The 24,471-nt window shown below is 43.8% G+C and overlaps 1 protein-coding gene across 3 annotated transcripts in view; it reads right to left on the bottom strand.

The window, feature by feature from the left end:
• The window catches only part of LOC115088273 (sodium/potassium-transporting ATPase subunit beta-1-interacting protein 2), a 297,184-nt gene that overhangs the window by 11,916 nt on the left and 260,797 nt on the right, over positions 1-24,471 (bottom strand). For 2 of the 3 annotated variants that reach the window (XR_003855736.1, XM_029596390.1), the window contains one exon: positions 17,861-17,942. Coding sequence is in view for 2 of the 3 variants with exons in the window: in XM_029596390.1 (XP_029452250.1) it covers positions 17,861-17,942 (82 nt within the window). In the remaining variant the exon portion in view is untranslated. Of the gene's footprint in view, positions 1-17,856; positions 17,943-24,471 lie in introns of those variants that run through there. The other variant, XM_029596391.1, reaches the window with a different exon arrangement.

A 24,471-nucleotide genomic window follows, 5' to 3' on the forward strand; every position in this document is an offset into this window, starting at 1 on the left:
CCGATCCTTGCGGCACTCCACTTAACACTGCTCTCTCTTCAGAGTAAGTTCCATTTATCATCACACAGGTTTACACATCACATCTCCCAGGTTTACTGCTAGTGCTCTTCTTAATACCTGCATTGTGACAAGGAGTGCTTCACTTTGAGGGCTGGTGTCTAGAAATGGATTTAGTTTTATACATGTTGGGAGAGGATTGAATCTCATTCTTAAACTGTGGCATGATGGATATGATCTCCATCAATTTCTTTTTTAAGAATCTTTGAGTTCATATGACTCTATCCAGTCCTCTTAATGTACTGATTAATTGTAGCCAGATTCCTGCCAAAGTGGGTCCAGGAATAAACTCTCCATGGCCTTTCTCTGAAGCAAAGGTGTTATTCTCTCTCTCTCTCGAGGATTAATTCTCATTTGCTATCACTGCCCTGAGGGTGGAGACTGAGGGTGAACACTTTTAAAATCATTGGCAATGTGTGACCAATCTATTTGTGTTTTACCTTTTTCCATACTCTAAAAGGTGCCTTAATAAAATTTGATATAAAATTCTCAGGGAGACTTTGGAATAGAAGGCTTTTGGCTTATTTCTGTACTCTACCTGGTTGACTTAGTGCTATCACAGAACAGTCTGTTTAATATCATTTTCTGGTTACTTACTTGTGCTATCGCTGAACTGTGATAACTCTCCAGAATAATCTTGCAGGAGATTGCTGATTATATAGGAATGACTGTGGTACTTGCCTACAAATCTTCAATAATTAGTTTTCATAGGAGATATGGGAATTATGGTGCAGAGAAGATGTTTCAGTTACAGTAAAAATGGAGACTGTGAAATATTTTTCTTAAAACTATACCAGCGTAGGGAAGGGGACGGCAATGGTTTAGTTTGAGAATACTACATTGTTTTTTTTTTCTCATGTCCTTCGTTTATATCTGCTAGTGGTGAAATGGAGGTTAATATACAAGCTGAGAAAAGAGCAAAGGAAACTACTTAACCGAAAAAAATGAAACAAATGCTTACATTTGCTGTCTCTATAAAGTGATTTGCAATTGAATAGATATATAGATAAGCAACTTAAGACCCAAATCAAACCTTTTCTACAGCAGGGTGTTGACCGTACAGAGGAGATTTACAGTTTATTCTGCAAAGTCTGATAGGATCACGCTGTTAGCCAAGATAGGCTTCAAGCCAGCAACAGGTACCAGATCTGTGGCTACAGTAAAGCTTGCATCCAGGTCCTTGGGCTTTAAAAATGCCCCATGATTCAGGTCATAGCATTGCAGTGCAGGAGACATAAGCTCTGTTTGACGGTGCTGGTGGAGCTTGGGTGCACTGTGGAGGATGATGGACTCAATCTGTGGGGAGGAAGGGAGGGAAGATGGCTGCTGTGGTGACTCCTGTTGATGCACAAGTGGCACCAAGGTTTAACCTTGGAGATTTCTCAACAGACCTGAGCTAGCAAGGAATCCAGTGCTGCCTGGGCACACCTTCTAGGGAGGGTTATAACAAATTTGGGAGGAAAAAAAGACACATTGGTTTGGATTCTAAATGTTTAATTTTACCTGTTAAGGCCTGCAAAAGAATATTTGTAATACATTTTTCCATTCTTATGCAAAAGTTATATTTTATAAGTAAGAAATCTCTGCTATGCAAAAAAGCAAACAGAATGTTGGGAATTATTAGAAAGGGAATGGTGAATAAAACAGAAAATGTCATAATGCCTCTGTATCGCTCCATGGTGAGACCCCACCTTGAATACTGTGCACAATTCTGGTCGCCGCATCTCAAAAAAAGATATAATTGCGATGGAGAAGGTACAGAGAAGAGCTACCAAAATGATAAGGGGAATGGAACAGCCCCCCTATAAGGAAAGACTAAAGAGGTTAGGACTTTTTACATTTTTATGAAGGGGTGAATAAACATGTGGACAGAGGTGAAGCGGTAGATGTAGTGTATTTGGATTTTTAGAAGACATTTGACAAAGTCCTTCAGGAGTGGCTTCTAAGAAAACTAAAAAATCATGAGATAGGAGGTATCCTTTTAAAGATTGCAAACTGGTTAAAAGACAGGAAACAGAGAGTAGGATTAAATGGTCTGTTTTCACAGTGAAAAAAGGTAAACAGTGGAGTGCCTAAGGGATCTCTACCAGGACCGGTGCTTTTTAATATATTTATAAATGTTCTGGAAAGGGGCATGATGAGTGATGTGCTTAAATTTATGGATGACACAAAATTATGCAGAGCAGTTAAAACTGGTTAAAAGACAGGACTGCTATTAAACTGTTGGGCACTTGTGTACCCAACAGTTTAATAGCAGTTTATGGACTTCTGCTCTAGGAACTTATCCAAACCTTTTTTAAACCCAGTTACACTTACTGCCATAATCACATCCTCTGGCAAGTACCCAAACATTAAATGAATAGATTCCAAGCTACTAAACCTTATTGATTAATAGCAGTTTAATAGTAGTTTGGGTACTTGACAGGTACTTGTGACTTGGTTGGCCACTGTTTGGGTACTTGCCAGGTACTTATGACTTGGCTGGCCACTGTTTAGCACAGGATACTGGACTTGATTGATCCTTGGTCTGACCCAGTATGGCAATTCTTTTCTTATGTTTTAACAGTGGGCCAAATTAAAAGGAGCTATTACAAAGGCAATACATCTATATGTTAGGAAAGTAAAGAAGAGTAAGAGGAAAAAGAAACTGATCTGATTCTCTAAGGAGGTAGCTTAAAAAATTAAGGCAAAAAAACCAGCATTCAAGAAGTATAAAGGATCCCGAAAAAGAAAGACAAGGAAGAATATCTTTTAAAACTAAGGGAGTCGAAGAAAGAAATCAGGAAAGTAAAAAGTTAAGAGGAAGAAAGAATTGCCAAACAGGTAAAGAGAGGAGACAAAACATTTTTCAGATATATCAGAGAAAGAAGGGAGGAATGAAGTGATATAGTGAAATTGAAAGGTGACAAGGAGCACTGTGTGATGAGAGATGAAGAATTGGCACAAATATTAAACAAATACTTCATTTCAGTGTTCACTAAAGAAGACCCTGAAGAAGTACTGTTGCTGTTTGACAAGACAGTAGATGGAGATGGGGTAGATGAAACTCCATTTACAGAAGAGAATGTATGAGAATAACTAGGAAAACTGAAAGTGGAAAAGGCCATGGAGCTCAGAGATGAGCTGGTGGGTCTGCTGCCCTGACCTGTTCAATAGATCCCTGAAAACAGTAGTGGTGCTGAGTGATTGGAAAAGAGCGGTTATGGTTCTGCATCAAAAGAATGATAGTAAAGAGGAGGCTATGGGTGTGCATTCGTTCCCTACGAATTGGGAATCCACAACGTATAGGGCCATATTCGTTGTATTTGTGGGGAATCGAAATGTATCACGATTCCCCACGAATACAACGAATCTTCGCTGAATTATTCGGCCGCCTAAAGTAGCAAATTTAAACAAACCTCCCACCCTCCTGACCCCCCCCCCCCAAGACTTACCAAAACTCCCTGGTGGTCCAGCGGGGGTTCCGGGAGCCATCCCATGCACTCACACCCTCGGCTGCTGGTTTCAAAATGGCGCCGATAGCCTTTGACCTATTATGTCACAGGGGCTACCGGTGCAATTGGTCAGCCCCTGTCACATGGCCATTGGCACCATCTTGTGCTCCTACCATGTGACAGGGGCTGACCAATGACACCAGTAGCCCCTGTGACATAGTAACGGCAAAGGCTATCGGCGCCAGTACTGGCAGCCGACGGCCCAAGTGCAGGAGATTGCTTTCCAAAAGTCCCTGGACCACCAGGGACTTTTGGAAAGTCTTGGGGGACCCTCCTGACCTCCACAAGACTTGCCAAAAGTCCAGTGGGGGTCCGGAGCGACCTCCTGCACTCCGGCCGTCGGCTGCCAGTATTGAAAATGGCAGCCAATAGCCTTTGCCAGTATTCAAAATGGCGCCAATAGCCTTTGTCCTGACTATGTCACAGGGGCTGACCATCATAGTGAGGGCAAAGGCTATTGACACCATTTTGAATACTGGCAAAGGCTATCGGCTGCCAGTATTCAAAATGGCGCCGATAGCCTTTGCCCTCACTATGTCACAGGGGCCGACTTTTGGCAAGTCTTGTGGGGATCAGGACAGTCCCCAAAACTTGCCAAAAGTCCCTGGTGGTCCAGCGGGGGTCCGGGAGCGATCTCCTGCACTCGGGCTGTCGGCTGCCAGTAATCAAAATAGCACCAATGGCCTTTGCCCTTACTATGTCACAGGGGCTACCGGTGCCATTGGTCAGCCCCTGTCACATGGTATGAGCACAAGATGGCGCCGATGGCCATGTGACAGGGGCTGACCAATGGCATCGGTAGTCCCTGTGACATAGAAGATCAAAGGCTATCAGTGCCATTTTGAAACCGGCAGCCGAGGGTATGAGTGCAGGGGATGGCTCCCGGAGCCCCCGCTGGACCACCAGGGAGTTTTGGTAATTCTTGGGTGGGTGTAGTTAATTTAATTTTAGCAGGGAAACGAATAAGAATTGACGTATAAACGTATCGGGGGCCCCCCTTGCCAAATGCAATGTATCTGCCCCCCGACGAATACGAATCCTGAATGCAACGTATGGCGTCCCTCTGCACATCCCTAATGGACAGCTAGGGATTTTTTAATCCTTATTAGTTTTAATTATAGGTGTTATTTGATGTGTCTGCCATTTTGAAATATTTTATTGGTGCTTGGGAAATTTAAAAAAATGTATATAACTTTAATTAATGGATGTTATTCTATTCATCAGTAGTTTTGAAATATTTATTCTTTTATTAGTATGGTTTTACTATTATTAAAATTGATGCTTTACATTTCTTGATTTTATTGTTTGTTTTATGAGGAATGGTGATGTTTCTGTTTTTCCATTGTTACACTGTAGGCAGAGGCTGGCTTCTTGGGGTTTCCATTTCAGTTTTTGTCTGCATAATGCTGGTTCTAATTTATGATTCTTTATTCTGTATTTGGTGAGGATCTGCCTCTGTTCTGCACGTTTGTTTATTTATTTACAAGAACTTACTAATCCTCATTCTTTCCAAAATAATTGTTCGAAGTAGATTACAACATCAAAGTTAAAATAAATAGTTTAGAATATTCTAAACTTCAAACAAATCACACATCAAAATCAAAACAATACAAAATAAAAAGCATAAAATTGGACAATACAGAAAAATATAGGGGCAGATTTTCAAAGGCTACGCGCATAAGATACACGTGTAACCTGAGAAAATCTGCTCCTGCACGTGCCGAGCCTATTTTGCATAGGCTCGGTGGTGTGCGCAAGTCCCGGGAGGCACGTATGTCCTGGGGCTTCGAAAAAGGGGCAGGAAGGGGGCGTGTCCGGGGGGGGCGTGACGGCGATCCGGGGATGGGGGCGGGTCTGGGGGCATGGTGGTGGTCCGGGGGCGGGTCCCGAGCCCTCCTCCGTTCTGGCTGTGCTGGAGGTTCGCACGCTGGCTGGCTGCAGGTGCGCGCAAGATATGCCTGACTCTGGCAGGCGTAAGACATAAAATAAGGTAAGGGGGGGAATTTAGGTAGGGCTGGGGGGGGGGGCCGAATAAAAAGTTCCCTCCAAGGCCACTCCGATTTTGGAGCAGTCTTGGAGGGAAAGGGGAACGCCATCGGGACTCCCCTCGGACTCGGCGTACGCAAGGTGCACATGTGTGCACCTCCTTGCGTGCACCGAGCCTGGATTTCATAACATGCACACGGCAGCGAGTGCATGTTATAAAATCAGGCGTAGATTTGTTCGCGCCTGGTTTCGCGAACAAATTTACGCCCGCGCATATGTTTTTTAAAATCTGCCCCAAATTATTTAAAAGCTTCCCTGAACAAATAACTTTTAGCACTTTCCTAAAACTTTTATAAGCACTCTGCAAATGTATTTCCAAAGGAATACTATTCATAATATTGTTGCAATGTGAGAAAAAGCCCATTTAGAAGTTTACTGCAACCAATCATCTTTAATATTCAGAATCACCGACAACTATTACGATTCAGAGCACAGAAGAAATGCATGCACATCACCTGCTTCAAATAAACGGGGCTTATACCATATACAACTGATGAACTAAAGCTAAAATCTTAAATCTTATCCAAAACTCAATAAGAAGCCAATGTAAATCCTGTAAAATAGGTGAAATATGAGCAGATAACAGATAAGTCTGTGACAACCCGGGCAGCAGCATTCATTTGTATTTGCAATGCCCCCATATAGCACATAGGTAGGCCTATGTTAAAGACATTTCAATAATCCAGACATGTTAAAACAAATCCCTGCATAACTGTCCTAAAATCATCGCAATCCAAAATGAACCTCAAGCTCTGCAACTTCCATAACTTAAAACAAACTTCTCCGCACAGCCGCCTGTAATTGTGGCAGCAGTGTGAAACCAGTATCCAATAGAGATGTGAATCGGAACCGGAATCGGTTCGGATTCCTGTTCCGATTCACATGTGTTTTTTTTTTCATCGGGGCCGATCGCGATTTTGTTTATCGGCTGCACCTGAGCCGATAAACAAAAAACCCACCCCTACCCTTTAAAACTAATACCTTAGCTTCCCCCACCCTCCCGACCCCCCAAAAACCTTTTTACAGGTACCTGGTGGTCCAGTGGGGGTCCCTGGAGTGATCTCCCGCTCCCGGGCCTTTGGCTGCCACTAATCAAAATGACGCCGATGGCCCTGTGCCCTTACCATGTGACAGGGTATCCGTGCCATTGGCCGGACCCTGTCACATGGTGGGAGCACTGGATGGCCGGCGCCATCTTGTGCTCCTAGCATGTGACAGGGGCTGACCAATGGCACCGGTAGCCCTTGTGACATAGTAAGGGCAAAGGCTATCGGCGCCATTTTGATTACTGACAGCCGATGGCCCGAGTGCAGGAGATCGCTCCAGGACCCCCGCTGGACCACCAGGGACTTTTGGCAAGTCTTGGGGGGGTCAGGAGGGTGGGGGTTTATTCGTTAGTGATACGTTGTATTCGTGGGGGTTCGCCATACGTTTCGTGACCCCCACGAATTCAACGAATATGGCATATATGTTGCGTATTGCCAATATGTTGCAAACGAATGCACACCCCTACTGTCCATACCTGGGAACTCTTGATTTTCAGTCACCCTGAGATTAGGAGCCTGTGGGGGGGGGGGGGGGAGGAGGAGCATACAAACTTAATCCTCTCTCTCATACACACTCACTTATATATTCTCTTTCATACATGCACTGTCACACACACACATACATGCTCTCATACATACCTACACCCCAAATCCTCTCCCTGACGCATACACTCTCATACACAGGCTCTCAGACCCTCTCACCCCCCTTCCCACCAAATACATACATGTTCTTACTCCCACAGATTCCCTCATGCACACACAGGCTCTCACTCTCACTGGCTCCCTTACACACATACACACACACACACACACACACACACACACACAAACACACATACACTCACTCTCACTGGATCCTTCAGACATCCCCCCTCCCAAAAAAGCTCCCCTTTATTCTCACAAACACAGAGACCCCCAGGCAGGTTCCCAGTCATTCTCATCCCCTGCCTTCCCAGGCAGACCCCCCTCTGTTTTGCCAGAAGCCTCTCTCACTCCTTTGCTGCCACTGTTACCACACCACATGCCTACTGGGGAGGAGCTGATCATTGCTACAGAAGCCCGTTCTGATACTCCTCCTCTGTGCAGGCCCATGGTATAAAGGTTTTGTGGGGATAGCACTTCCTCCATGCTAGTCTCATGTATCGCAAGTTCAGTATAGAGAACCTGCTACTTTCCCGAGTTTTTAATACCATGAGGCCAGCATAGATGGACAAGACAAGCTCAATTTTCTGCTCCTGGTGGTCCTGATTATTTTTTCAGCCACCTGTCGGGTAAGATCCACTTGTGGCTGCATGGGTCTCTCTCCCTGTTTTTTCAGCTGCAGGGAGAGGATTTTGTGTGCATGCTATTCTATGTGTGTGGGGTCCAGATTCTTTGTGCGTGCTCACTCCCCCTCCCCCCCACACCCTCCCCCCCACCCACCTTAGAAGGAACAATAGTGGTGGTAGTGAATCAGACCTGCTTCAACCCTTTTTTTTTTTAATTTTAGGCTCTGGCTAGCTAGAGGTAAATTTTGCTCTTCAGCCACAGCACACAAGTGTGGTGGGGGTCTTGTAAAGCAGCAGGAGAAGAAACAAGAGATAAGACAGGAAAGAAATGAAGAGGCAGTAATGTGAGGAGGAAGCTAGTTTTGTTTAGTTTAACTCAATGTATAGTCTGTTCTTTCAATATATGCTGATGGTGGATGAAACAAAAACCTTGAAAAGAACCTTGGGAGGGAGCAGAAAGAAAGTTGTGAAGAGGTACAATAGGGGAGACAAGAAAAGGATTTGGAAATCTGAGAGCTAGCATTGGCTAAAGAGAACACAAAACAGGCATGAAAATTATAAGGACAGAACTGGGAGAATCAAAACTTCTTTAAAACCTCTTTAAAAGTACTTAACTGGATGATTTGAGAACCCGTTCATAAGGTAATGTGTATCTCTTTAACAAGCATTCTATATTAGGGATGTGCAGCCAAAATGTTTTCGTTGCATTCGTGATACGTTTTCATGGATGGTCGATTCCGTTTCATGCGGAAGTATGGAGAATTCCATACTTTGTCGATCTGTCAATACGTTTCCCTGTTCCCATTAAAGTCAACGGGGAAAGGATTTCCTAAATAAAAATTTAAACCCCCCCACCCTCCTGACTCCCCCAAGACTTACCAAAACTCCCTGGTAGTCCAGCGGGGAGTCCCTGCACTCGTTTGCCAGTTCATTATGGCGCCGATAGCCTGTGTCACAGGGGCTACCGGTGCCATTGGTCAGCCTCTGTCACGTGTTCACCGGCGCCATCTTGTGCTCCTACCATATGACAGGGGCTGACCAATGGCTCCGGTAGCCCCTGTGACATAGTATGGGCAAAGGCTATCGGCGCCATTTTGAGTCCTGGCATCGGAAGGTGGCATGCAGAACGTCGCTCCGGGACCCCTGTTGGACCCACAGGGACTTTTGGCCAGCTTGGGGGGGCCTCCTGACCCCCACAATACTTGCCAAAAGTCCAGCGGGGGTCCGGGAGCGACCTTCTGCACGCCGGCCGTTCGATGCCAATACTCAAAATGGCGCCGATCGCCTTTGCCCTCGCTATGTCACACATAGCGAGGGCAAAGGCGATCGGCGCCATTTTGAGGGTCCGGGAATCAAAATGGCACCTCACTATGTCACTATGTGTGACATAGTGAGGGCAAAGGCGATTGGCGCCATTTTGAGGGTCCGGGAATCATTTTGAGGGTCCGGGAATCAACATGGCACCGATCGTCTTTGCCCTCACTATGTGTGACATAGTGTGACATAGTGAGGGCAAAGGCGATCGGCGCCATTTTGAGTATTGGCATCGGACGGCGATTTTGAGTCTCAAAATGGCGCCGATCGCCTTTGCCCTCACTATGTGTGACATAGTGTGACATAGTGAGGGCAAAGGCGATCGGCGCCATTTTGAGTATTGGCATCGAATGGCCGGCGTGCAGAAGGTCGCTCCCGGACCCCCGCTGGACTTTTGGCAAGTCTTGTGGGGGTCAGGAGGGCCCCCCCAAGCTGGCCAAAAGTCCCTGTGGGTCCAACGGGGGTCCCGGAGCGACCTTCTGCATGCCGGCCTTCCGATGCCAGGACTCAAAATGGTGCCGATAGCCTTTGCCCAAACTATGTCACAGGGGCTACCGGTGCCATTGGTCAGCCCCTGTCACATGGTAACATAGAAACATATAGAAACATAGAAATGACGGCAGAAGAAGACCAAATGGCCCATCCAGTCTGCCCAGCAAGCTTCACACATTTTTTCTCTCATACTTATCTGTTTCTCTTAGCTCTTGGTTCTATTTCCCTTTCACCCGCACCTTTAATGTAGAGAGCAGTGATGGAGCTGCATCCAAGTGAAATATCTAGCTTGATTCGTTAGGGGTAGTAGCCGCCGCAATAAGCAAGCTACACCCATGCTTATTTGTTTTACCCAGACTATGTTATACAGCCCTTATTGGTTGTTTTTCTTCTCCCCTGCCGTTGAAGCAGGGAGCTATGCTGGATATGCGTGAAGTATCAGTCTTCTCCCATGCTTTTGAAGCAGAGAGCCATGCTGGATGTGCATCGAAAGTGAAGTATCAGGCACATTTGGTTTGGGGTAGTAACCGCCGTAACAAGCCAGCTACTCCCCGCTTTGTGAGTGCGAACCCTCTTTTCTTCTCCCCTGCCGTTGAAGCAGAGAGCTCTGCTGGATGTGTGAAGTATCAGTTTTTCTTCTCCCCTGCCGTTGAATCAGAGAACTATGCTGTATGTGCATTGAAAGTGAAGTATCAGGCTTTTTTGATTTGGGGTAGTAACCGCTGTAACAAGCCAGCTACTCCCCGCTTTGTGAGTGCGAACCCTCTTTTCTTCTCCCCTGCCGTTGAAGCAGAGAGCTCTGCTGGATGTGTGAAGTATCAGTTTTTCTTCTCCCCTGCCGTTGAATCAGAGAACTATGCTGTATATGCATTGAAAGTGAAGTATCAGGCTTTTTTGATTTGGGGTAGTAACCGCCGTAACAAGCCAGCTACTCCCCTCTTTGTGAGTGCAAATCCTTTTTTCCACATTTCCTCTTGTTGTTGAAGCTTAGAGCGATGTTGGAGTCACAGTAAGCATGTGTATGTTTATTTAATAAGGGTATTGACTCCAGGCAGTAGCCATCATTCTGGCGAGTCATCCACTCTTCATTGGCAGCATCTTGACTTTATGGATCCACAGTGTTTATCCCACGCCCCTTTGAAGTCCTTCACAGTTCTGGTCTTCACCACATCCTCCGGAAGGGCATTCCAGACATCCACCACCCTCTCCGTGAAGAAATACTTCCTGACATTGGTTCTGAATCTTCCTCCCTGGAGCACAAGATGGCGCCGGTGACCATGTGACAGGGGCTGACCAATGTAACCGGTAGCCCCTGTGACACAGGCTATCGGCGCCATAATGAACCGGCAAACGAGTGCAGGGACTCCCCGCTGGACCACCAGGGAGTTTTGGTAAGTCTTGGGGGGTCAGGAGGGTGGGGGGGTTTAAATTTTTATTTAGGAGGCCAAATGAAACAGAAATCTGTTTAATACGTGGGGAGTCGCGATGCGTTTCGCCTCCCCACGTATTTAACAGATAGCAAAAAATAAGTTGCGGATTACAAATACGTGGAAAACGGATGCACATCCCTATTCTATATACTAATGCTAGAAGCACTAGGCTTTTATATACTGTATATGTATATTATTTGTGTTTTTATTGAGATAGAAAGATCTTAGCCATCAATGTTGGGTTTGTTGTCCTTTCTGAGTGAAAGATTCCATGCTTTTGTTTGCATGTATTCTTGACAGCATGCCACTCAGATTTTTTTTTAATGGAAATGCAGTAATTGCATCATCTCCCATACTGATTTGAACTTTTAGCACATGCTGGGATCACCTACACTCCAATATGAAAAGAGCATTCAGGTTACCAGAAACAGTTTTCAACCTCCGCCGGGCTTTGATTTGATATCACAGTTGCAGACTTTAAAAAAATGTCAAAGGCTTTTTTATTTTTATTTGCAGATTCTGCTCTCCTTTCCAGTAGGAGTATTTGTTTGTCCTACGAACTGTAATCAACTTCTCTTGAAATAAAAAAGAAAATGAGATAATGTTTCACATAGGGGTAGATTTTAAAAGGTGCGCGCGGGAGTAGATTTGTTTGCACAACCTGGCGCGAACAAATCTACTCCCGATTTTATAACATGCGCATGTTTTGATTTTATGGATGTCATATTGTGTGAGCCACTCAGAGCTTTTGATATTGGGCAGCATAAAATATTTTAAATATTTAAGTAAGTAGAATAATAAATAGCAATACTTTACAAAACAGTTTGGAGGACTTGAAAGATGGCCATGGCTGAACTAGGATTTTTTTTCTAATCTATAGTCACGCTGCTCCTTCTCCATTATGGAAGGGGAATATGGGCTTATTAACCAGCAAGGATAACGTGAGGCTTAGAGATAGTGGGCCTTATTTTCCAAGGCTATCACAGGCTTGCGCTGTTAGCGCAAGCCTGTGATAGGCACTTACCTTTTCGCTGCGACGACGGCGCGCACAGCGAAAAGGTAAGTGCCTTTTCGCTGCCTATTTCGCTACCCTGTATTAAAGACAGTATCTGAATTCAAGAACGCATGGGATAAACAGATGATCTCTGAAGGAAGGAATTCTAGGAATTGTAAAGCTGAATAGTTGATGTGGATGGGCAGATTAAACAGGCTATATGATCTTTTTTCTGCCATCACATTTCTCTGTATTTTATGTTAAAGAAGATTTTTGGTTGTTGGAGCTAGAAAAAAGTCATTTTTTTCTCTTAATAGGGTGATACAATCTTTTTACTCAGTCAAATCAATTTATTGTGAAGTTTCACTCCCCTTTTCACTACTTCAGTAGTAAAAACCCAGTAATTCTATTCCCCATAGTAACATAGTAAATGGTGGCAGATAAAGACCAAAGTGGTCCATCCAGTCTGCTTGATAGTACCCAGGTAGAGAGTGCATCAAGCTAGGGTGAGAGTACATTGTAGAAATCTCATCTGTGTACCTTTCCTCATTCCAAATCACATCAAATCTTCACTAATGTATACTGTGCTGTTCGTCCGTCTGTCTGTGTATATAAAACTGGCCCCCAAACCCGAGACCACCACGAAAACTTCACCTCGAGTTACAGATGCCCCTCCTATAGTGATATAAATAATTGATTACTATGAGAGCCTTATAAAGAGTCTCTCTCTCTCTCTCTCTCTCTCTCTCTCTCTCTAACTAACAAAACAAAACAAGAAAATGCCTGTCTGGGCACTTTGCAAAGTGAAAATATTCAGGGTGCAATAAATTAAATGTGTGTCTACACCTATGTGAAGCACTAAAATAGCATGTGTTGCAGTGACTCTAAAATTACCCTAACCACACCCCTTTTTTATCGTGGGCATTATTCATGTGAAATTTATAGCATTTTGATGAATCTAGGGATGAGCCAGTTGTGATTGATGATTACAAAAAACGCAAAGAATGCTGTTTATTCTGGCCGTTAATGGTCACTAAGCAATATTAATTTAGAGGAGGAAGATTGGTTTTCATCATTCTCTTATATCCTCCAGTGTGTGACACAATGTTACTTTTGATACAGAAAAATTGAAGCATAACATGGGCTAAACTATTGCTTCATTGCCATCCTCTTGCCTTCAGAGATCCTCTGTGGTTATGCCAATGTTTTCTGAATTCCATTCCCTGTTTTATCTCCACCACCACACAAAAACCCACTTTATACCACTCATGTATTCCAGTACACCACTCTGTAAACAACCAAACAACCAAATCATGTACTGGTAACAACTATAAAGCACCTTATTACCGACCCAACACATTTTTGTTAGACCCTCTATTCACGAGCAGGCATGAAGCAGACCATCTCGTTTTTTATAAGGGGTCTTAATTACTTTAATTTTCAATTCATGAAATTTTTCTTTTTTTATATTATTATAAAAATAGTCCCGATCCAAATTCATAGACAAAATGTCCAATTATTCAATCCAAGGCTAATGATAGTATAAAGATACTCATCCATAATATATCGATCCCAAACGTCCCGACATGGCCATGTTTCGGACCGAGGTCCTGCTTCAGGGGAAACGCTGGAAACTGGAATCCAAAAAATGAAGACTGCGGTTATACTCCGTGCATTTTCTTTTCTAGACGCGAGCCACACTTAGCTCGCCGAATTTAAACAATGGCGACAGACCGGCAGCTTATATATTCATCTTCCGGAAGCCCGATGGAGGCCACTCCTCTTCCGGGGGAGGTATCTTCTGATGAGTCCCTCATTGGTATAAGTCGGTATCAGGTCCCCTACCACGTCCTCTTTTAGAATCGAAACATTATATAGTCCTCTATCATGTCCTCATTTTGGTTGTAACCCCGACAACGAGTCCTTTGACAGAATTAGAAAGGAACTTTCGTCACGCGCACTCGCTGAACAAGTCCTCCATCACGTCCTCATTGAAGGTGTAAACCCGGAAAGCGAGTCCTTACGTCACGCGTACTCGCTGAACAAGTCCTCCATCATGTCCTCATTGTAGTTGTAAACCCGACAAGCGAGTCCTTTAGTCACGCGCACTCGCTAAACAAATCCTCCATCACGTCCTCATTGTAGAAAATTAGAACAGAAACAACGTCACATCCTCACGCTCACTGAAAAAGGATGCAGGGCACGTCTCAACTGCAAAGATCATAACACTACCAAATGTCACTTACATTGCAATCAATGGATACCATAATGTCTTCCTCACAACCTCCACCAGAAGGGCATTTCAGGAAATGTCACCCTTTTAATGAAATATTTTCTGTTGTTCCTAATCTATCCCCTTGGAGCTTCTTATTGTGCCCCTAGTTCTACAGCTTCCCTTCCATTTAAAAAGTTTTTTTCTTATGCATTCTTAAGTGTTCAGAAATTTAAATGTTTTTTCATGTTCTCCATGTCACTCCTTCCTTCTATGCATATTTATGTCCTTCAATATCATCTTGTATGCCTTTTGGTACAGATCACACATCATTTTGGTTGCCTTTCTCTGGACAGCCTCTAGCTATTCTTCATCCTTTTGGAGGTACAGCCTCCAGAACTGGGCACAGTACTCCAGTTGAGGGCTTACCAAGAACCTGTACAGAGGCTATATTGCCTCCTTTTTATATTAATTATTCTTCTGCCTGTGCACCCTAGCATCCTTCTGGCTCTGGCCATTGTCTTATCACACTGTATGGCTACCTTGAGATCATCAGACACTAAAAACATCAGATTTCTGCATCTCAAATGCATATCTCTGCAATGTTTGGCATTAAATCTTAACAGCCAAATATTCAGCCACTCCTCAAGTTCTCATTTCTCATTCTATCTACTTCCTCAAGTGTGTTCATTTTGTTGCAGATCTTTGTATCATCTGCAAAAAGATAAACTTTTCTTTTTAACCATTCTGCAATATTGCTCACAAAGACATTGAACTGAACCTAGGACCATTTCTGAGGCACTCAACTATTTTTCTCTCCTCAGATTGAATTCCATTTACTACCACTATCCTCTCATCTATCGCTCATCCAGTTTTTAATCCAGTTCACCATGTTAGGAACCACCCAGATGTTTCTAAGGATTCTTATGAGCCTCCTATGCAGAACAGAAACAAATACTTTGCTGAAATCCAAGTAAACCACATCCAGTACATGTCCTTGATTTAATTCTTTAGCCACCCATTCAGAAAAATCAACCAAATATGTTTGGTACTATCTGCCTCTGGTAAAACCATGCTGACTCAGCTTTGTAGACCATTGGCTTGTAGCTAGTTCACTATCCTGTCCTTCAGTAAAGTCTCCATTAATTTTTCCACCACCGACATACTAGCCTGTAGTTTCCAATTTCATCTCCTTTACCAGCTTTGTGAAGAGATGCCATCTGTCCTTCCCCAGTTACTAGGAACCACTTCTGTCTCCAAAGATCTAGTAAACAGGTCCATCAGTGAACCCACTAGAACCTCTCTGTGCGCCATCTGGTCCCATGGCTTTTCCTTCTCTCAGTTTTGATAGTTCCACACACTTTTAGGTAAATGGTGCCATCTCTATATTTGCAAACTATCAACAATTCTTTTATAAATTCTTCTTTAGTAAATACTGAACAGAAATTTTTGTTTAGCATTTATGCTTTTTACTGATCTCAAAAAGTCTTCTCCCATTCTTTGCCTGCAGCAAAGCTCTTGCAAACAGAGAATGGGAGCCAAATTTTTGAAGTGGTTTCTCCCATGTTATGTTCTATTGGAGAATAACTAAGGAGCTCTGGACCTATCTTGAATGTAAAGAGAATATTTCATGCAATTTCTTTAAAAAATAAGCAGTATTCAAATGTTAGCAAATATTGTCTGATTATTTATTAATTATTTTAAATATTTTTGATACTGAAGCTGAAAATGCAGTGATACAGTAAAGCAAAAAGGAAAATTAAGCAGATTGAATATGTTGACATGTAACCCAGAGCAGGTTACATGGATTATTTACAGAAAATAAACACAAAATGGGTTAGATAAATATTAAACATTGCTGAGCGAAAGCCAGATGCTACTGAACATCATGGCCTCAAATCTGGCTTGATGGATTGCATGCTCTGCTTTTGATGTAGAAAAACACTTTCTAATCATTCTTAGAGATCTAGTGAAGTATTTTGCTTAAACTAATGAGAAAGGAAACAATTGGTAACAGAAATACATATATAAAATAACCCTGTGAAGTTATTGCTTACAAATTACAGTATTGTCATGGAACTGAAACCATGTCAATAATGTTTTTTGACTATTTCAATTCAAAACTACAAAAAAAGGTGTATATGTGACAACTTTGAATTCTGTAGTATTGCATAGTGGCTACATAGGAATCTAGCTAATGATAGTATAGTTTCAATATCTTGTATGCCACACATTTACCATAATCATGAATCACTAAATACAACATTTTATTAAAATCACATTTTTTAAAAACAGAAAACTACTCATCTGTAAATGATGTGTTTGGTTTGGTCTGGCTAAAGTTGTTTCTCTTGAAATATCAAAACGCAGTCTGTTAAAGTATAAGGATGACTGTAGCTCTATAAAATGTAAATTCGTTTAAGGCAGGCCAGAGACTTAGGGCCAGATGTACTAATTGTGTGGAATACTGCAACTCATCCTGCACTGCTATGAAAGAGCATGTAATGAAATTCAAAACTAAATAATAAACAAAACATTTTCCCCATAGACACAAAATTAAGAAAACCTTTTTGTACATCTGAGCTTGATTTATTAAAGCTTTTCTCCCATTCTACATTTATGGAAAAAAAACCTTCATAATTCAGCCCTTTGACTCTGTATGCCACTTGCTTTACTATTGAGCTTCCTAAGTATATTTGACTGCTTTCTAGGATGATAGATTTAACCATGACTTGCTCAACAGTGTTAAAATTTCCACTATGGCAGGGTAATTTTATAACTTTATGCAGAGATTTTACCTCAAATTTTCAAAGTGAACTTATGCACATGAAGCTAGCTTTCAAAATTCCCAGGTAGGTATTCTGGCAGGCACGCACATACTCACCCACACAAAGTTGCACCTCTTTAGAGGGCATAAATTATGCAGGTTAACATGCATGGGTTAACTTAGGCGCATACGTTTGATAATAAAAAATATGTACATGAGTCCCAGCTTCACCCCAACTCCTCCCCCTGGAATGCCTGTTGCCAGTGCATATGTTTACATGCATTGAGCCCTGGGCTATTTTATAACAAACATTTGCATGTTTAAAGCTGCCTTTTATGTGCATAAATGGCTTTGGAAATCAGGCCTAAAATTAGTGGAAAAAAAAAGTGAAGAAGACATATTTAATCAGAAAATAGCGAACAGTATTTTCAAATATGACCAATGTAAAAAACAAACAAACAGATTTTGCAGGATTTGCCCAGAGAAGATAAGTGAAAGTGAATCCTCATAAAATTTCCAAGGCATTAAGTTTTTCTTAAAACTCTGAAAAATCAGTGCTACCAAAAAGTCACATGTGTTAAGATCTAAGGATCCCAAAACACATCAGCTGAAAGTAAAAACCTTTGAAGCTATGTCTTAAGAAGCATTACACATTCTGGATTTGTAATTCTGATCATCATTCTACTTAATGATCATGTGCTTTGTGCCCTGCCACAGTATATCTGAGATGAAATACTTACATATACATTGGCTGTAGCTGTAAGTGAGATGTCTTCTGTGGGCCCTGATAGCCATATGAGTCAAAACCACCTATGAAATCAACTGAGAGAGGAGGAGATTGTTCAGTTAGCAACATATTTACAGTAAGGACAGGCGTCATCATTCAAAAAGGTTTCATTCATATTAGACTGAGTCCTAATGCTCTACTGAAATCAGAGCAACTGTATGCTGAGGACGGCAGAAAATAATGTAAGGGCTCTGGCTCACTGTTTCACCAGAAAGAACAGAGAGACAGCAAGGGAGAAGAGTCACTTTCTTTCCTTGAACAGAAACCATTTATAAAGCACATAAACTAGAGAAACCAAATGGTACAGTCACTGGTAGGGGAAGAAAAAAAAAATTTTATGAACAATGTAAGCCGGAGAAAGGTGAGGCCCAAATGTTCTTGCTGGACCTTCTGTGGCCGTGAATAAGACCACGGGTTTTGTACATTAATTTGGTAACTGAAGTAGGTCTAGTAACATTACAGTGACCAGAAAAACTCTATTTAAAAAGATTGGTAACAGCAGCTGAAACGTCAATGTACTAGAGTTTGCTTTTTAGTGTGTATTTTTTTCGAGGATAGGGGTGGAAATGTGGAGGGAACTGGAAACAGGAATCTAGTGGTGTGGTGGCATGATGCCCCTCGTATGTGTGTGTCTGTGTGTGTGCAATTTGTGAATATATGTGCAGAGAAGGATGGAGTTGGAGAGGAAACCTGAGATGCATCATTGACAAATGTAGTATCATTCAGGAAGCAATGATTTTTTAAGTTGGGCAAACCATGAAATATCACAGCTCTGGATTTGTGCTCAGAGACACAAGCAAATAATTAGGGGCGGATTTTAAAAGCCCTGCTCGCGTAAATCCGCCCGGATTTACGCGAGCAGGGCCTTGCACGCCAGCGCGCCTATTTTCCATAGGCCTGCCGGCGCGCGCAGAGCCCCGGGACTCGCGTAAGTCCCGGGGTTTTTTGTCGGGGGCATGTCGGGGGCGGGGCCGATCGACGTGGCATTTTGGGGGCAGGACGCGGCGTTTCGGGGGCGGGCCCGGGGGAGTGGTTTCGGCCCGGGGCGGTCCGGGGGCGTGGCCGCGCCCTCCGGAACCGCCCCTGGGTCACGTCTCGGCGCGCCTGCGGCCCGCTGGGAAAAAGGAATCAAGTTAAAACAAATGTTCAGTTGATGAGCTGGCATGACCGGGCAGGGACTAGGGAAATGGAGATCCAAGATTTTTGTTTTGGCTCGTTTATTAATTTGGGGGATTTTTTTTTTTCGGTTCATAAAATTATTTTTTTGAGTTCAATTTGCCAAAACAAAAAAAGCATTAAAAAAAAAAAATCCCTCAAAACAAAAATATAAATTGAAACAGGTCTCCCAGGGCCCTCTGACCCCTCTCCCCCCCTCCCCTACTTTTTCCTCAACATAAGTTTCAGGTCTTGGACTGGGCCAAGCTGGGGCCTCCCTGGGCCCTTTTGACCATCCTTTTTTTCTAATGCAAAATAGCTTGGGGCCCAGGTCTACTTGCCTGGGTCCCTCTGACCTTCCTCTCTCCCCTTCCATGGGGGTCCAGTGGTTGTAAAGGGCAGGAGCGACGCCCACTTACTCTTGTCCTGTCTGGGTCTCTTAACAAATGGTGGCGCTGGCCCTCTCGCGCAGAACCAAAGTGACATCACTTCAGCACCTGTCTCAGGTGCGCACAGCAACATGTTTTATGACCGTACATACGGATAACACGATGCTGGCCACACCTGAGACAGGCACGTAAACAATTATGTAAACAGACAATCCTGAAGTTTGAAAGGGTTGAAAGGAGGGGGATAAACAATTACCTGCCAAAAGTAAAAGACTTTGAAGGCTTCAAACTTTTACATATTGTGGTGTTTCCCATTTAAGTTTGTCTCCTTAAACGTACAGGGGATCAATGACTTGCAGTGATTTCAATGCCTCCAGACCTTCTAATGCAGGGCCGGTGGAAGCACTAGGTGAACTAGGCCTGGGCCTAGGGCGCTGAGCATTAGGGGGCGCTGAGCAGTGGTATACCGAGGGGAGGTCAGGGGGAGCCAATGCCACCAGGAGCAGGGCCATAGGGGGGGGCGCTGATGGCCGACATGAAGGCTCATGTGGCCGCCGGTGGACCTTATCCCACTGGCGGCTGAGCAGTGAACTTCTGCTGTGCTGTGCGCTGGATACAAACAGCAGGAAGATCGGCTGGGCCGACATCCTGAAGAAAAAGGTCACGTTTAAACCTGCAGGTGCTCCTCCTCCTTCCTGCCCCCGCGGCCCCAGAAGAAAAATGTTCCGGAGCCGCGCAAGCAGGAAGGAGGAAGAGCATCAGCCATGTGCAGAAGAGGAGCAGCGCTTACAGGCCGCCGCGAATCCCAAGTCTCAGCAGGTTGAGAAGAGGAGGAGGCCCAGTAGCAGGGCCGCCGCCATGGATCCAACATAGCGTGCAGCCCGAGAAGATCAGGGCCGCTGCAGAGCCCATCCCGTGGTGACCCGTGAAGAGGAAGCCCAGAATGAGAGAGAAGCTGAGGGCCTATAGAGAGTGTGCATGTGTACGTGTATGAGATGAGTTGAGAGATTGTGTGTGAGAGTGAATTGAGAGACTGTGTGTGGGAGTGAGGACCTGAATGTTTGCAGAAACAGCATGGGAGAGCCTCTGTGTGTGTGAGAGAGACAGCATGTGACAGTGAGAGCCTGTGCTTGAGCAAGACAGCATGTGGGAGTGAGAGAGAGCCTGTGTGTATGAGAGTCAGACAGCATGTGCCAGTGAGAGACTGTGTGTATGAATGATTGTATATGAGAGAGCATGTGAGAGTGAGAGCCTGTGTGTGTGTAAGAGAGAGAAAGCATGTGAGAATGAGAACCTGACTGTGTGTTTGAGGGAAGAAGACAGATAGAGAGGAAAGAAGTAGAAAAAAAGACAATATAAAAGGAAATGGCAAAAAAATAAGAAAGGGAAGGTGGAAAAAAAAAGCCTGTGACCAACCGATTAGAAAACTAAGATCAGACAGCAAATGTAAAAAAAGATAAATTACTTTTTACTGATTGGCACATATAATATTTGGGAATGTGCAAGAAGAGTAGCACTTTCTCTATGCGGATCTCACAATGTACGAGATCAGCATGGAGGAAGTGGAAGCCCATGGGGCCTGCACAGAGGAAGCAGCAAAATGGGCTTCAGTGCCAGTAGCAGCAATCAGCGCCTCTCCAATAGCCATGCGGCAGCAGTGTTAGTGGCAGCAGAGGAATGAGAGAGGCTGTGAGGTTGCTTTAGTGTGTGCATGTGTATGAATGGGAGTCTGCCTGGTGGTGTATGTGTGTGAATGCATGGGTGCCTGCCTGAGGGTGTGTCTGTGTATGAGAATGAATGGGTGTCTTCCTGGGATTTGTATGTGTGAGAACAGGTGCCTGCCTGTGTGTGGTGTATGCGTGTGTGAGAATGAATTGGTGCCTGCCTGGGAGTCTGTGAATCTGAGAATGAATGTGTGCATGCCTGGGGAGGAAATGGTGTGAAAATGAATCGGAACCTGCCTGGGGGTCAGTGTGTGTGTGAGAATGACTGGGAGCTTGCCTGGGTGTGTGTTTTTGTGTGAGAATGATTGGGAGCTTGCCTGTGTGTGTGTGTTTGTGTGTATGTGAGGGAGCCAGTGAGAGTGAGAGCAAGACTGTGATTGAAAAAATCCAGGGGATTAAGAGTGTGTGTGGAGGAGGGGGTTGTGGAGGGGGAGAGAGTGTCTTAGAGCCTGAGAGTGTGTCAGTGTCTGTGAGAGCGAGAGGTTATGGTGAGTATAAGAGCATGAATGTGTATGTATGTGACAGTGTATGTGTGAGAGAGAATGACATGTGAGTATGTGTGAGAGAGAGAGAGGATAACCTCTTAATCCTCGACAATATCAGGGTGACTGGAAATCAAGAGCCCCCATGTATGGACAGCAGGGGCTTTTTAAAATCCTTATTAGTTTTAATTATTGGATGTTATTTGATATATGTGCTGTTTTGAAATATTTTATTGGTGTTTGGGAAATTGTAAAAAATGTATATGATTTTAATTAATAGAAATTCTATTTATCAGTAGTTTTAAAGTATTCTTTTATTAGCATGGTTTTACTATTATAACTGATGCCTTATGTTTCGTGATTTTATTGTTTTATAAGAAATGGTGGTTCTGTTTTTCCATTGTTAATACACAGAGTCTGGCTTCTTGGGGTTTCCATTTCAGTTTTTTTCTAATTTGTGCTCCTTTATTTTGTATTCTGTATTTGGTGAGGGTCTGTCTCTGCTCTGTGTGTGTGTGACTATGATGAGAGATTCTGCTAGCATGTAGTGGCTGTATAGGGATCTATAGCAATCGGGTTTGTTTTGTTTCCTCAGAGGTGGTGTATTGGTATTCTAGGACCCAGTGTAATATTTACCAGGTAGGGTTATTGTTGTTTGAGTCCTTGGTGTTATTACTGTTATGTTATGATGGGATTGAAGTATTGATTTTGGGTGTCTTTTTTGTGGGGTTTTGTGTTAGTTCACAATGGGGTATATTTTCAAAGGGTTACGCGTGTAATATACGTGTGTAACCCCCGAAAACCTACCCCTGCGCACGCCGAGCCTATTTTGCATAGGCTCGGCGGCGCGCCCAAGCCCTTGGACGCACGTATGTCCCGGGACTTTGAAAAAGGGGCAGTCCAGGGGCGGAAGCGGCCTTGGAAGGAACGGGGAAAGCCATCAGGGCTCCCCTCGGGCTCGGCGCACATGGTGCACCCCCTTGCGCGCTGACCCTGGATTTTATGACATGTGCGCGGCAGCGTGCGCATGTTATAAAATTGGGTGTGCATTTGTGTGCGCTGGGTAGCGCGCACAAATGTACCCCGCGCGCATAAGATTTAAAATATGGCCCAATGGTCTGGCAGTGGAAGGTGTTTGTGCTGCTGTTACTGTGAGGTGACACCAGAATTTGAAAATATCTTTTAGTATGATGAGCTGTAAGGGAAACATCCAAGCTCCATTGTTTGGGGGAATTTCAGTGGATGCACAGAGTTAGAAAACTGGAGGTGCAGGATTTATATTGACATTCTGTCCCTTCCTATATATTCCAGACTTCACTCTCCTAGCCATAGAGAATTAGTGAAATGAGGCTATCAAATAATTTTATAGTGTGAAACTGGCCAGCTTTTTAAAATTACGCAGAAAACCCTTTGGATTTTTTTTATTAACACTTTTTTTTTATAACCAGTTTTAAAATAGGATCCATGCTATAGAGGTGGGTGTGATGAAGAAATATCATTTTGGCTGCCCCCCCAAAAAATTCTTCTGTCTAGAGACACCACAGATTTTCTGTGACCTTAAGCATTAGTACAAGAAAGATTAAGGGGGCGATGCTGGAGAGGCACACAAATGCATTGGCCCCCGGGCGCCGGAGACCCTTGGTGCGCCACTGGGTGCGAGCCATATGGGGCCACAAGCGGTGGCAAAGAGGAGTGGAGATTTGTCGGGCCGCAAGCAGTGCCCAACCTGCTCGTGACCCAGAAAACCATTCAGTCAGTGGGCGTGATCGAGAATGAGGTAGGAGTCGGGGCCGAGACCGGGGGGTGGCGGTGCAACCGGGGGGGATGGGGGGGCGCAAGGGAGAAGGCTCGCCTAGGATACCTAATCCCCTTTCACCGGCCCTGGTCTAATGCCTGTACTTTTGACTCAGATGGGACATCATCCTGCTGCTAGAGGTGATGGACTGAGCCAAAAAGTGAAGGGGAAGAGGCCCTCGAAGCCCACCTGTGGCCTACTTCTGGAATGATCTATTGTTGGACCTCTGATTATAGCATGGGTAAAATCCTGAAGCACTGCAGCTCTTTTGCCTTTATGAAATGTTTTCCAGTGTTTGAGGAACAAATTAAAAGTACAGGATATGGCTCTCTCTTCCTGCTGCTACTGTGGAGGGTGTGTTGTTTAATTCATTAGATTTCTGTGCGGTTTTGAAAGTAACTGCAGACTTTACCAGAAACATATCAAGGGTCAGATTCACTAGGGCAATTACTTTTATGATCGCCTATTTGCAATTATCATGGCATAAAACAATGGAATAGACCTCTGTAGAGTAATAATTAGTGCCTGCCTCCCCGCATTGGTGCTTGCAAGCTCAGTCCTTTGATAAATAGTTAAAGCATCTCATTTGCAACATTGCAAAACATTTTGCAATGTTCTTTGATGTTTTTGCCCTTCTTTCTGAGCCACTGTTAAGGCTTATTTTCACATTGTAAGCAGCAAGTGCTGGCATAGGCATGCAATAAATCTTGACCTACATGTTTATCTGCATGCTGCTTTTTTTGCAGTGGTTCCCATTTTAGGAAGCAATCCAAGAATAGTTTTAATTGGTGATCTTCATTTTCACCACCACATTTGCAGATAGGTACATTCAGTTACTATTATAGCATTTGCATGTATTTTATATCTTAACTTGAATCCTAATTTAAATGACATTATCAGTTTTGCTTTAATCTCTAGTGGAAATTTGAAGCTCTATTTAAAGAGTGTAGAAACAGGGTAAGGCAGGTGAAGACTCATACACTGACGTAGTGTGTTTTTTTTTCTTCACATTGTACAGT

This window comes from Rhinatrema bivittatum, chromosome 3 (assembly GCF_901001135.1).
Source record: "Rhinatrema bivittatum chromosome 3, aRhiBiv1.1, whole genome shotgun sequence".
Lineage (NCBI taxonomy): Eukaryota > Metazoa > Chordata > Amphibia > Gymnophiona > Rhinatrematidae > Rhinatrema > Rhinatrema bivittatum.